The sequence below is a fragment of the Drosophila gunungcola genome (genome assembly GCF_025200985.1).
Source record: "Drosophila gunungcola strain Sukarami chromosome 2R unlocalized genomic scaffold, Dgunungcola_SK_2 000004F, whole genome shotgun sequence".
NCBI classification, from domain to species: domain Eukaryota; kingdom Metazoa; phylum Arthropoda; class Insecta; order Diptera; family Drosophilidae; genus Drosophila; species Drosophila gunungcola.
Genome location: NW_026453167.1, coordinates 4,280,749 through 4,294,108, shown reverse-complemented (window position 1 = coordinate 4,294,108; position 13,360 = coordinate 4,280,749). Strand labels below are relative to the sequence as shown.

Sequence of the window (13,360 nt, the reverse complement as noted above, 5' to 3'; positions counted from 1 at the left end):
GATCGTATGGCAAATTTTTTTGTTGTGTGTCGGACAGTACACAGTTGGCAAAAAAATGGCAGTAAAATGTGGAATAAAAATTTGTTGATTTTAATTTCGTTTTGTTAAGCATTTGGTAAGTCCAAATTTTGGAATCTAGGCGTCTACAGATCTAAACAAAAAACCCAAAATAAGTTCAATAACAAACTGAAAAGACGTTGAACATTTAGTGGCCTTTGGCAAGGACATCGATAGAAAGATTGTAGCTTGATCAATGCAATTAAATGTTTTTGTTTTATATATATATATTTAATTTTGCAACAGAGCAACATTCGACACGTTCAGGAAGAGACAGCGAGTGTGTTTTGGCATATCCAGTGTACCTTTTCTAGTCATCCCGTTTCAGTTGCCGCAAAAAACAAAAGCCAACGTAAGAAAAATAATGGCGGTGTGTGTTTCAGTGTTGGCCAATCAGGATTTTGACTATACAGAATATATAGAAAATCATAGAAAACTCGTTTCGCTTCCATCGCCCTGTGCCAGATGAAAGTGATCTCGTGTGTGTGTATATATTTATATATCTTAAGAGTGAAGGAAGGCCAGATATCGTTTTGCTTTTTATTCGTGTTATTATAGTCATTCGTTTGTGGATGATGTGTGTGGGTATTTTGTGCGATATTTACAACAATCATACAACATTTAGAATATAATTGCGGTGTAATCAGAAATGACTTAATACTTTAATCGTAATATACATTTAACATTGCTCTCTGGCTCACGCACATTCGCAGAATCGAAATTAACTAAGATATACGATAGATATAAATATATATTGTATGTATGTAGTGGGTAAATTTAACTATGAGGAGTATTTTATAATAATTACTGTGCTGCATTTAGAACATCAATTGGGCTAGGTGTCTAGGGTATAATAAAATCAAGAACTTAAACAATAAATCGCATTAGAACTGTATTAAATTAAAGTGTTAATAGTTCCTCCACTCTCTTCGTCTTCGCTTCGTCATCTTCATTGTTTATCCTTAATTCATCGTACTCGCCGATTGCCCTTGGACTCATCCGGATTGGATTCCGGGTTTTTGAGGAGCATCAGGGGTTCACCAAAGGGTCGTGTTGTTTCAGACTTCGGATGCGCTGATGCTGTATCGAGTATACACCATATATATATTACGCTTATAGTTCGAGCGCAGCTTTTCTTTGACTTCATGGTCGGGTTAGTAGCTTTTCGATCGATTTACTGCCCTGGCCAAGCTGAATTCGCAGCAGCAGCTGGCTGACTGACTCGCCGAGAAATGTGAATTAAAACTAATTAAGTTAAATGAAGACAAGAAGCCCGAAAGAAAATATTAAACATTAAGACAGCGTTCATGCATAAAGCAAACCAAAACAAGCCAGAGGAGGACGCAGACCCAGAGCAGGAGATTCGAGGAGGAGGAGGACCAGCATCCCTGGCCCAAGTAATAGAGCAGAAACATAATCCTGGGAAAATAAGTGCCGAGCCCCGCCAGAACTTCTGGCACAAGGAAGTCGAGACCGGCAACTACGAGATGGCGGCATGCAGGAATGGGTTGCTTGGTGGGATGGTAGGATGGTTGCTTGGTAGCTCGGTTGGTTGGTTGGTTGGTTGGTTGGTTGGGAAAAAGGAAGGCCAAACGAAAGGCGGCCCCAAAAAGAGAACAAAAAAAAAATAAGGAGCGCAAAAAGATTGTGTGTCATAACAATTTTTAGCATAATTATGTTCGGCCTGGGACCGACCTCTCGGCTCCCAGCCAACCCACCCCATTCACCCATCCCATCCCATCCACCCATTGACAAGAAGTTTTGCTCCTCGCCTAAGACAAAAAGTTGGCAGCGCGACTTTAAAATGCGAGTGGCATTAAAAATGCAGCAAACATTAAGCGCAAATGAACTCGCGCCTTGGCGAAAAAGTTTTTTGGCCCGTCTGCAACATTTGTATGCAGCATCCGGCGGAAAACGCCAAGCACCCATCACACCCAGCACCGAAAAAAACCCAACTTGCGAGTTGTGCGGCTGAATTTTTGCACAACAGTTGACAATGGCTTGTAATTTACACGGCAATGCCAACAGCAACAGAAGTCCCGAAGCTGTGGCATAAACAGTGGCAGGATGAGAAGTACAGAAAATAGGGAACTACAGAGAAAACAAATGCGGGAAACAAGTTTAAATGTTTTGCTCTTTGCATAAAGCTTTGACAGGCCTTAGGATTTTCCCCGTGAAAAGGATATTAAATTGAAATTTAATCATTTATGTAGTAATTGATAAAAAATGAACTAGGATGAAGTCAGCTTTAACTGTAGGCAAAATTCATTAATTAATTTTGAACTTTTAGGGTAAAGTTTTACTTTATGATCCTTATCCAGCTTTTCATTCTTTCTGCGGTTAAGTTTATTGCACTTTGCTTACACCGAGAGATATTTTCATGATTAAAAAGAATGGCAAATAAGATATTTTTGAAGGAAATCTTAGAGGATTAATTTTATTTTATATAGTTTCCTTTTTAAAAATAACTCCAATTTTATAGGATCTAATTAAAATTGTTTTATATGCTTAAAAAAAGATTGTAACTTTTGAGATACTAAATTGTCATTTAAAAAAAACATTCGATTGCAATTATGCATAAATTTTAATTAAAGAGCTACACTTAAAGAGCAAAACTTTCTCGAATCCAGTTTTGTTGTCCCAAATTGTACTTTTCTAAAGTGTAATAGGATGAAATGCACTCCGTGAAGCAAGTTTCCTTTCGACTCCAGCCAAGCTGAAGCATGATGAAGTTCCTTTCAGCGGCAAAAGGAATTCGGCCATGTATACAAATGATGGCATTGCAGTTGCTTTCGCTGCGTTCGCTGCTGCCGCAACGGAAATGAGCCATTTGGCTGAAGTGTAAACTGGGTTAAGACTAATTGGCATTTAATCCGACCATTGTTTAATGGTGCTGGTTTGTGCTGGTCTGAGTTGAGCTGCGTTGAGCTGAGCGAGGTTCGCCGAAATTGAAATAATTAAAATGCGTCCTGCCACTCTACATATCTTTTGGCATTGGGGCAAACAAACAGGCAAACAAACAAACAAACAAACACGCACAGAGACACACGACATACGACAGATGCAACTGCGGTGGCCCCAAATAAATTCAATTGAAAAAGAGAGATATACACAGAACACGGAAACACAATCTAAACATCGATGTCGAGTGGGAATCAAATGCAGTACTGTTCCAACGAGAACTCGTGTCTACGATGCTGGGGTCTATGGTATTATAGTAGTTGTCCCGCAAATCCCCGAAATGTGATGATGGTGTGGTGCTGCAAGTAGTGCTGGCTGGGAGATGGAACGATTTCTGCATCGGCATGTTTGGGTTCTTGTTCTTGTTCTTGTTATTGGTATTGTTATTGTTCTTGTACTTAGTACAATTGTGCTTGTTGTTGCTGTCCCCTCGGAAGAGGTGTTTTGTCTCGTAATTACTTTCTGGCAACGAGATCGATCGATGTTGCGAGGATCGCTGCTGTCGGAGGCGCCCAAAAACGGATAATGGCCGGATTCCGGCAAAAAGTCGCCTCCTCAGTCCTGGATCGTTGATGCTGCTGCTGGCACTGGTGCTGCTTCCAGATTGCTGTTGTTGTTGCTGCTGCTGCGGTTGCTGGTGGGCTGGCGAAGCTCCGGCCGAAATCGATGATATGGCAGCCACCTGTTGAAGTTGCTGCTGCTGCTGCTGCATGTAGGCACCCAGCTGCTGGGCATTCCCCGTATAGTAGTTGATGCCAATGCCATTGCTGATGTACGCCGAGCTGGACATATTCGATACGGGGGCAAAGAACTGGCCGTATCGCGGTTCTTGGTGTGTTTGTTTGATGTGGTTAATTGGTTGGTTGGTTGGGTTATTGGTTGGTAATTTTGAGTTTGGCAAGCGAAACGAAAATTGGCAAAAAAGATATGGACACGAAAGAATATATAGATATATATGTGTTTTTCATTTAAATTATAGTTTTATTTATCTAAGATGTGAGTTCTGTGTGCGGCATTGGCCATTCGGATGGAACTGTACTTACAACTACGGTAATTGGGGTCAGGCCAAGATGCAGAGGCAACCACTGCAGCCGCAAAAGGCAATCTGCAATCAATCAGTTCGCTGCTGCATTTACACTCTCCTAATTGGAATAATGCAACTGCAGACCGCAGGGAATGTTGCAGTTGTACTTGCCTAGGTTGCAAGTTGATAGTTGCCAGTTGCCAGTAGCAAACAGTATGCAGTCAGCAAGAGTTGTGGCGCTAATTATGTGCGCACTTGCCAAGATTTGGGGCACTTTGCGGCCAAAGGGGAGCGGTCTGAATTGTGGCCCCAAGTAGGCGACAAAAAGGCAATACCATGTTGTAATGTGATTGCTCTAGGGAAAAGACGAGACGAAACGACAGGACATGTATTTTAATTGAAGCTCATTCGCGTAGACAAACACTCAGGCCCCTCCATTCACCCAATTCACTTCACTGCAATTCACCTCCCTTCACTTTCAGTTGATTGTGTGCTGGCTGGGCTCGTTTCGGTATTTGAACAGAGAATGCTAGGGAAATCAGGATGGTTAAGGAAAACAAGCTATTTGGCATACACAAATTAATTACGTTCAACTAAATATGATACGTAGATGCTACATGTGTTTGCGTAAGCTATAATTGATGTTGGCTAAGCTACAAAGTACTATATTTCGGTAACTGCTTCAAATTCAAATCTAGATTAAATTATTTATACACAAAATGCATATTTATATGTGAGTTATTAGTTATTTGTTATAATAGTGTGTGTTTGTGTGTGTGTGTGTGTGTGTGTGTGTGTGCTGAAACTGGCCAAAAAAATCTATCAACTCCAAAAGCGAAGCAATGGGGCGTATGAGCAATTATTTGGTTAGCGCATTGTGAAATTGAAATTGTTTTTATGCCAAATCTAAATATGTTCGCAAAGGGAATGCAATTGTGTGTGACTAATGCGGCTATGTGGATAGAGATGAACTACTACGGTCAGCTCTACAAGTCGAGTGCAGAAAAGGTGAGAGAAGAAAGGTAGTCCGTATATTAACTAATATGAGCTGGTGGCTGGTGACTGGTGACTGGTTATGTTGGACTTTACTTTGGTTTGGTTTTTAATGGTTAAGCTGAGGCACTGAGACGGGATCCGGGACTCGAGACATACAAATTGGAGAGGTTGTGGTTGTTGGTTGGTGGGAAATCGAACTCAAAACCGAAACTACAACCAAGGATTCACTCAAAAGAAATTTGCAAAAATGTTAAATGAGCGAAAAAATGCAGAGATTTATAGATTTTCAGAGACAGAGAGAGAGAGAGAAAGATAATAAGACAAACTACTTGGGCAGCATTTTGGCGACTTCTCGGACCTGAGCTACTCGAAATGTCTTGCGTGGGCACTGGCAGTCCGCCGCGCTGCTGCTGCAGCTCCTGTTGTTGCAGCTGTACGCCCAGAATGGGCATGGCCACGGGAGGCGGCCGGACCCCACGTCCCGCCCGTACCGCCGCCGCCTGCGCCACCGATGCCAGACTGCGCTGTTGTTGCTGCTGCAGCTGTAGTTGTTGCTGTTGCTGCTGTTGTTGCTGTTGCTGCTGCTGTTGTTGCTGTTGCTGGTGTTGCTGCTGCTGGAGTTGCTGGAGCTGCTGCTCCTGCAGGGCCAGTTCCGAGACACTGACAATGGGTATGTCCGGGGGCGGGGCCCTGCCCATTTCCCGCTCGGTGAGAACCGGAACCGGAAGTGCCGATCCTGATCCTCCAGCGACGCCGCCATCCAACTGTTTGCCCTGGACGGATTTGTCGACGCCTGCTGCAAGATGCCCGGATTTGAGTTCGCCGGCTTGTTTCAGCACGCGGTAAATTTGATCGATTTCGGTTATTTCTTTATATATTTTTTTTGAATTTTTTTGAATTTTTTTTTTTTTTTGGTGCCGAAGTAGGAGAGTTGACGGTACGGTTGATGAAGGACCATTTTTTTTTTTGATTTGATTTCAGATTGGTTCGATTCGATTCGATTTTCAATTGTCGGATTGGGATGATGATGTTGTTGATGCGTTGTTGAAGTGCATTAGTACAAATTGCAAGTGGTTTCGGGGCGATTCGATAATTGGGTATGAGATTGATGATAGAAGGGGGGGGGGGGGGCGTCATGAATTTGAATTTATAATTGAGTGTGTGGGGGTTGGGTTTAGGTACATATAATAACGAACAGCTAAGCTCGATGTTACTTTACGCTAGGTGACCCGATGGTGACCTCTGATCCAGATGTCTACGATGTGGTACCCAAACACCGATCCAAAAACAGTAGCCAAAAACACTTATGCGGTGTATGAGAAGTGAGGCAATTTCTAGTGAGCTTTTCGATAATTACTGATTACTGAGTACTGAATGCTGATTACTGAGTACTGAGTGTTGCGGCTACAACATGCTCCACTACTTGAACTGAATTCGTTGAGTGGTCCCCCAGCTCTAATTTTTTCCAGGGTATTTTCGACTTATCCTCTTGTGGTCTTAACATGTGTGGTGTGTTGATTGTGTGTTGGGGTGTGTGTATTTACTTTTTGAGCTGGTTGTCATTCGCTGAATATCTCGCTAATTAAGTGGGTCAAAAGCGCAACAGTCAAACACAAAGTACGGAACAAAATCATAAGGTCAAGCGCATTTCAATCGAGTATCTGGCGCATACTATACGAATATTTATATTTGTAAAATTAGATGTTGTTGGATGTACGTTTATGGCACATACTAGTAATCGAGTAATACAGTTCATTGGGATACCGATACCTAGTTGCGCAATGCGATGCATAAAGGGCGTCTTTTGACGGAACTTCGCATTTGGCACATTCAACTGACTTGCGCTCGCATTTGGACTCGGATTCGGATTCATATTCGCATTCAGATTGGGATTCAGTTCATCCGCCGCCTGATCGGCTGCAGCTGCAACAAGCGACTCCTGTGGCGAGGCTATTTGTGTTTCGTTTGGTATTTGTTTTATTTTTTATTTATTTATTTTTTTTTGGGGGGGAAGGGAAGAGGATTTCAAATTGATTTAATCAAATAAATGTCGAGAGTTGAGAGTCGGCAATTTGGAATTTGTGTGGTTGATGGATAAACTACAATAAATGGCAAAATATCACCCGCAAGGTATGCAACAGATTATATTATCCTCCTGACAATTTCTTACGGTTCAATGGGCAGGAAATCGAAATCATCATCTAGAACTCTAAGGATATATTTTACAATGTGTTTGTTTGGGTGTGTGTTTTGGAGGTGTGTGTGTATGGGTGTGTAGGAGGAGCCAGGGAAATTGCAAAAGTTCTTGCTCGCTGAGGTCTGGAGAACTGCGACACAAATCAAAGTGCCACAATCTGAATGCCCCACGAGTGCCATAAATCCATTGTGAAATCAACTGATACCCATACCAGCCACACCCACTCGACTCGGCATTCTCTTTGGCCAGCTCGAATCAATAAATGTTTGCCAAGCGGCAAACAAAATGTTGCTGATGCGGTCTGTGTTCCCAAACGGAAGGTGAGTTGAATGTTGGCCATCCTACATCAGTGGTATATGCAAGGACAAGGATTCCTCGTCCTGCAGCAGGACATGCTAATGCTAATGCTGATGCTGATTCTGATGCCCCGATGCAAACACAGTCGAACAAATTGTTGGGGAATTTCATTAACCCATGCAACTCTTTAGCCGGCCTCAAGCGGTTAGTATGTTGAGTAGTGTGTTTAGCCTGTTTCTGTTTTCTGAATCTGAATTCTGTTTGCTGTTTTCTGTTAGCTGTTTCTGTTTCTGTTTTTCTGTTTTTCTGGGGCCATGGCTGTGATGCTGGTGCGGGCCAGATACTCACTTTCTTCCTCGATATCAACGCGATTCTCCAGCTCCGAGGTGCTCTTCTGGCGCCGCAGCAACTTCTGCTTCGGCTGGCAGCGCGGCAGATTGGGGGCGCAGTCCCCATGGGCGTTCAGCTTGCAGATGCGGCACCGCAATCCCTGGCGTGTGTGGCCTGCAAAAGCGGAAGCGGAGCAATGTTAGCAATGTTTTTCCACAAGGAGTAGCAGAAGTGCTGCAGGCAAGTGCGCCGACTTTACAATACCCAAAGTGCCAATTAAAATCATTTGTTTGTCTGTTCGCGATTTCAACAGATTAAATTGTGATATTTTTAGTTGATTGGCAAAATTAAGACAATTTCTTTTCAATCTGAGCAAAAAAAATATTAAAAGTAGAAGTAACCATTAAAATGGTTATTTCGGGTACGGTTACTATTTTGATATTCAAAAATTTTGTATTCTTTACACAATTATTTTAATAATTAAAGTACTTGGAATACTTGATAAAACATTTATTTTGTTATATTAATAGTATACATACTTGAGTTACTTTATAAAACATGTACTTTGTTGTATAAAATATCTAATCAAAATGTATATAAAGAAAACAATGACCATATTCACTTAAAAATAATCTTTTAAACAAAAAACCCTAATACTTTCTAAAGAAAAAGCTCAAAAATCGCAAATTTTTCAAGCTTTATTATACTTAGCTAACTTTTTTAATGTATAATATTTCTTCGAACAAATTTGAAAAAAAATGTTTAACATTCTGGGCGATATGCTTTTAAAATAAAATATATTCAAATAGGCACAATCTATGACAGCTAGCCTGTTCACTGATATAACATGAAATAGTAAAAATTAACATCTGACAATTGAATTCAAATTTTTATATTTAATATTTAAACTAAATATTAAATCATAATAATAAGTATTATGCACAATATATTCCATGATTTAGTATTAAAATATTTTTTTTTTTTTTTGGAAATTGTCAGATTTAAAATAGATCCCTATTTTATTTAAATCCATTTTATTATGGTTAAATATAAAACAGTCTAAATAGCTTTTCTCCTCTCTCTATTCCCTTACATAAATGCTTGGCAAATGTAGCCAATCCTATTATAAAGCGGATTAAGGGACTTTGGGCACATTTACCTCTCAGTATCTGGGAGCAGACGTCGCAGGCCGTTATCTTCTTGTAGGTGTACTCCTGCAGGTGGTGGCTGCCATCCAGGTTGGGACGCAGCGGCTCGGAGGCTGTGCTGGAGGCTCCATTGCGCCTGTGAGGGAGACGATGCCAAAAGAGGCGGTTAGTTAGTGGGTGGACCCGATGGTGGAGTCGCAAGTGTTGCACTCTTCCCCAGAAAACCCCACCGCACAAGCAGAGTTGGCCGAAATGGCTAAACATATGTTCATAAATCGTATGAACAGCCATTGCATTTGAAGGCTGCTCACATGCTATTTATGTTTATGTTTTATGTTTTTATGTTTCTGTATATCTATACGCTGTGTGTGCACAAAGTGACAACGGCAAACAATGGCGAATGAACAATGGTGTGTGGACAATGGACGCTGGACAGCGGACAGCGAACAGCGGACAATGCACATTAATCAGAACGATGGTGCGTGTGTCTATATGTTTGGACAAGAAATACATTAAAGAGAATTGTATTTAAAATAAACACAGTCACAGTCACAGTCACACACACATTGTGCGGTTGCAGTACTCAACCTAATTGGATTTACAGGAAATTGGTCGATTAATCACTGCCCCGAGTATTTTACAATCTCGTGATCTCGTGCTTTGGCCAGATCTCTCAATCCACAGTGCTTATGCAAATTATTGTGTTATTTATATTGTGTGCACATCGAACTCGTTTCGGCCATTTCGTGTTCGTTCATATTTATACAAAAGCAAGAGAGATACAACCAATTTGCAAGGGCTTCTTTCTCGCTTCCTGCCCCTCTGGCACTTTTGTTTTATTTACCAGCAAAAAAAAGCGAAGGACTTTCGGGGCTGGAAAAGTGGGAGAACTGGGAAAAGTGGGGAAAATGGGGAGAAAGACTCACAATGGGGCAATTGTTGTGGCAGAACCAGGCTCAGAGGCCTAGGACTCGACGTTGATTGTTTGTAAGTGGCTTATGCACACAGATGAACACACAGACTCACAGACCGACTGGCAAATAAATTCAGCTGAGCACATTGGCACAATATTTATAAAGTTGTTTCTTGCAAATGCGTAAAGTATACAAAAACATTCACATTTCTGGCCATTTTCATTGGCAGTGGGGCGGTGGGAGAAAGTGCAACATCGTGATTGGCAGCTACAAATGAACACTGACACGATGACATTGAATATATATTCGTAATTCTTAAACTAAATATTGATCAAACTAACTGATAGACTTAGCTAACAAATAATGCCCGAGGTGTTGATTATCTAGGCCATGTACAATTTACAGGTATATACAATTGATATGCTTCAGTATATAGTACTGGTTTATACTGGGGTAATTACGATTAATTGGTATACTTAAGGGAATTATCTAGTTTCGGGGTTTATGGAGTTAATTTTAATTAATTATACTGGGCTTTTGAGGAGATGTGTGTGGGTGTGTGTGTTTGGTTCTTTTTTCGGGTGCAGAGCTATGGCAAAATGCTAAAAACAAAACGGATATTCTTTGGCTATTTGGGCAGCATGAGTAATGGTTTAATTATAATAATTTCCATAACATATTCATTAGTTTGGTTTGTGTGCAACTTAAAACTTTCACTGGCCGGGCAAAATACTATAAATGCAGGAAAATAGAAATAAAAACATAAAACAGCCCATAAAAAGCAGTAATGAGTAACTGGCTCCTTTTTCATTTTTGTTTTGCGAGGGAGGCGGTTGGTTTGGTTTAGTTTCGGTCATTCCGTAATTTCAGACGAAACTTTTGCAATATAACCCAGCCGAACTTTTGGCTGCGATTTTCTTGTCACGTTTGCAAATATATATATGTATATATAAGAGCGAGTGAATTCATGCCGTGTGTATTTATACCCACCAAAAAGTGTGGCGAATATTTCGAAATAAAGTTTGAAGAGATAGAGCCCACTTAAGCACCCTACCCACTTCTGGCCATTCACTAAGCCGAGAAGATTTTCCGATTTATCATCATTGGCAGGGCAAGCTGGCGGCACGAATTAAGTATTGTTGCCACTGGATGCTGCAACGCTTGCAGTTGCATTTGCAAGTTGGCACTTTCTAGGTTGCACTCTGTGCACGTGGGTGGAAAAAGAAGGCTGCTGAATTTATAGTTTTGCAATTTTTCGCATATTTTTCAATGCTTGAATAGCGCCGAGTGGAATTTACTGGTAGTCAGCCGGAAACTTGTCCGGAACATATGGAACAGCCAGACGGACAAAACGGACAGAAACGGACAAAAACGGACAAAAGCGGACAAAACGAACAAGCGGACACACATATAGCGACACATTTATCCGTAGTTATCGAACAGGGAAAACTTTGTTGCTGGACTTGGACCAAATCCAGAATACTGAACCAGAATCCAGACCATTGTCTTTGTGCCAGTTCGACTAGCTATGGATTTTAATTGCCGCCCCACACGTGATTGATGACACTTACTGGACGCAGGTGGCATTTACGGCGCCCGAAGACAAATTAAATGTGTTCTCGCAAAATGTGTGTTGAAATTGAAATCAAAATCGAAATCTATTTACAAACAAAGGCAAATAAAACAGTGTGTCGTGTCGATATTTGAAACCAATTAGCCGGGATGTAAGCGGGGTTTATTTTCTCAGCTAATTCTACATTTGCGTGCAACATTACAGCAACCTTTCGCATTGATTACAGTGGGTATTGTTTCAATGGGACTATAGTTAGATGCTGGGTGATGTTTTTTTTTTTTTTGTTTTTAGTTGTGGTTCTTGGTGAATTTCGGTTACCTCAAAGTCAATACGGTTGATACAGCGTGGTACATTTGATTTTGTCGGGGTGGTTGGCTGATAGATCGCGATTATATATCGAGACATTTTTTTTGTTTTTTTGTTTTTTGGTTAGGCAAAGCATTTTAAATGCATTTAGTGTTCGAATGGAGATGGTATATACGTAAATTTATATAGAGAAGAAGTGGAGAGATCATTATTATGGCAAGTAGAACTTAGCTTAGCTTAAACTAGAGTGGAGTGCGCCCGGCTTATGCACCTGAATTTGCATGAAATTATCTTGTAAATTGCAAGTGCAATTGCTGCATTGCATTGCATAATCCGGATTGTGCAAATATTAGGAATTCCTTCACAGTATTTTATTGCAAATGGAGATGGGAATGGGAATGGGAATGGTAATGGGGATGGGGATGTTGGTCGGCTGCTCTACCCTTGGATGGCTGAATAATTTTTCGTGTTTTCCACAAGCTTTTAGTCATATTAATGTGCGGGCGGCCCCGTTACCGATTTTCTCCTCCCTCCACTGGCATACTGGGTATACTGGGTATTCTCCGCACTATTTCATTTTGTATCTGGCTGGGGTTTCTTTTCCGCCCGCCTCCTCGTAGTTACTAGATACTCTGCTGCGGCTTGTATTCGACTTAATGGGCCTTGCTCTATGCCCGATAATGTTGTGTAACAGCGGGAAAATGGTAGGTGGGTGGATGGTTGGTTGGTTGGGAAAAAAGGAAAAGCTGGTGCAGTTAGTACTCACCTATCTGCTTGTTGTGCGGAACCAGAACCAGCAGGCTTTAGGCTCTTAAATGCTTTCAGCCACTTTGTTTTCATCGATGGCGCTGTGGCAGCGGAGAATTTGCGTTCGTTTCGCGGCGAGGTCGGCTCAACTTTGCTTACGAACAGATCCTTCTGCAAAATACCAAAAAAGAGGTGGAAAACGGGGGGTGAGAAAGTGCATTAGCCAAAATGCAATTTCCACTTAAACGTCTCACGTTGCAGTTTAATTACAGGCCATTAACACTCGCAACTCGTTGCATTCCGTTGCAACTTTGTCTGCAACTATTTGCCAACCATTTTGATTTCAGTTCTTGTCACATGCACACATATTACATGCACTGAGAAAAAGGATGGAAGCTCATAAAGATATTCCACCCCAATGATATACACTGTATTATTAAAGTTAGAAAGTAAAAATTTCTGTTTGTAAAGTACTTAAATATTTTTGTTAAGCCTCGATCCAAAAATATGTTTGAAGATAGATTATGATAAAGCTCTCAAAAATTAATAAAAAAACATTTTAAATAAACTAATCTTACTTTAAATATTGCTATAGACTTCATAAATTGTTATAGCATAATAAATTCTTCTTTCTTACTATGTCTTTAATCCCCAATCTTACTTCTTTCAGTGAACAATTCAAAACACTCGTTATGCCATAATGGAGCCATGATAACAGGGACAGTATTTAGGCAAAGGAATGCTTAAATACTGATACTATGACGGGCATCGCATTTGTGTCTATTGCAGGCGTTGAATAAAGCCATTTTA

At 40.9% G+C, this 13,360-nt stretch overlaps 1 protein-coding gene across 1 annotated transcript in view; it reads right to left on the bottom strand.

The window, feature by feature from the left end:
• The window catches only part of LOC128254156 (uncharacterized), a 64,701-nt gene that overhangs the window by 7,929 nt on the left and 43,412 nt on the right, over positions 1-13,360 (bottom strand). Inside the window, 5 exon segments of the mRNA XM_052983015.1 lie at positions 5,397-5,834; positions 7,881-8,036; positions 9,022-9,146; positions 11,816-11,872; positions 12,570-12,721. Of these exon segments, the coding sequence (XP_052838975.1) occupies positions 5,397-5,834; positions 7,881-8,036; positions 9,022-9,146; positions 11,816-11,872; positions 12,570-12,721 (928 nt within the window).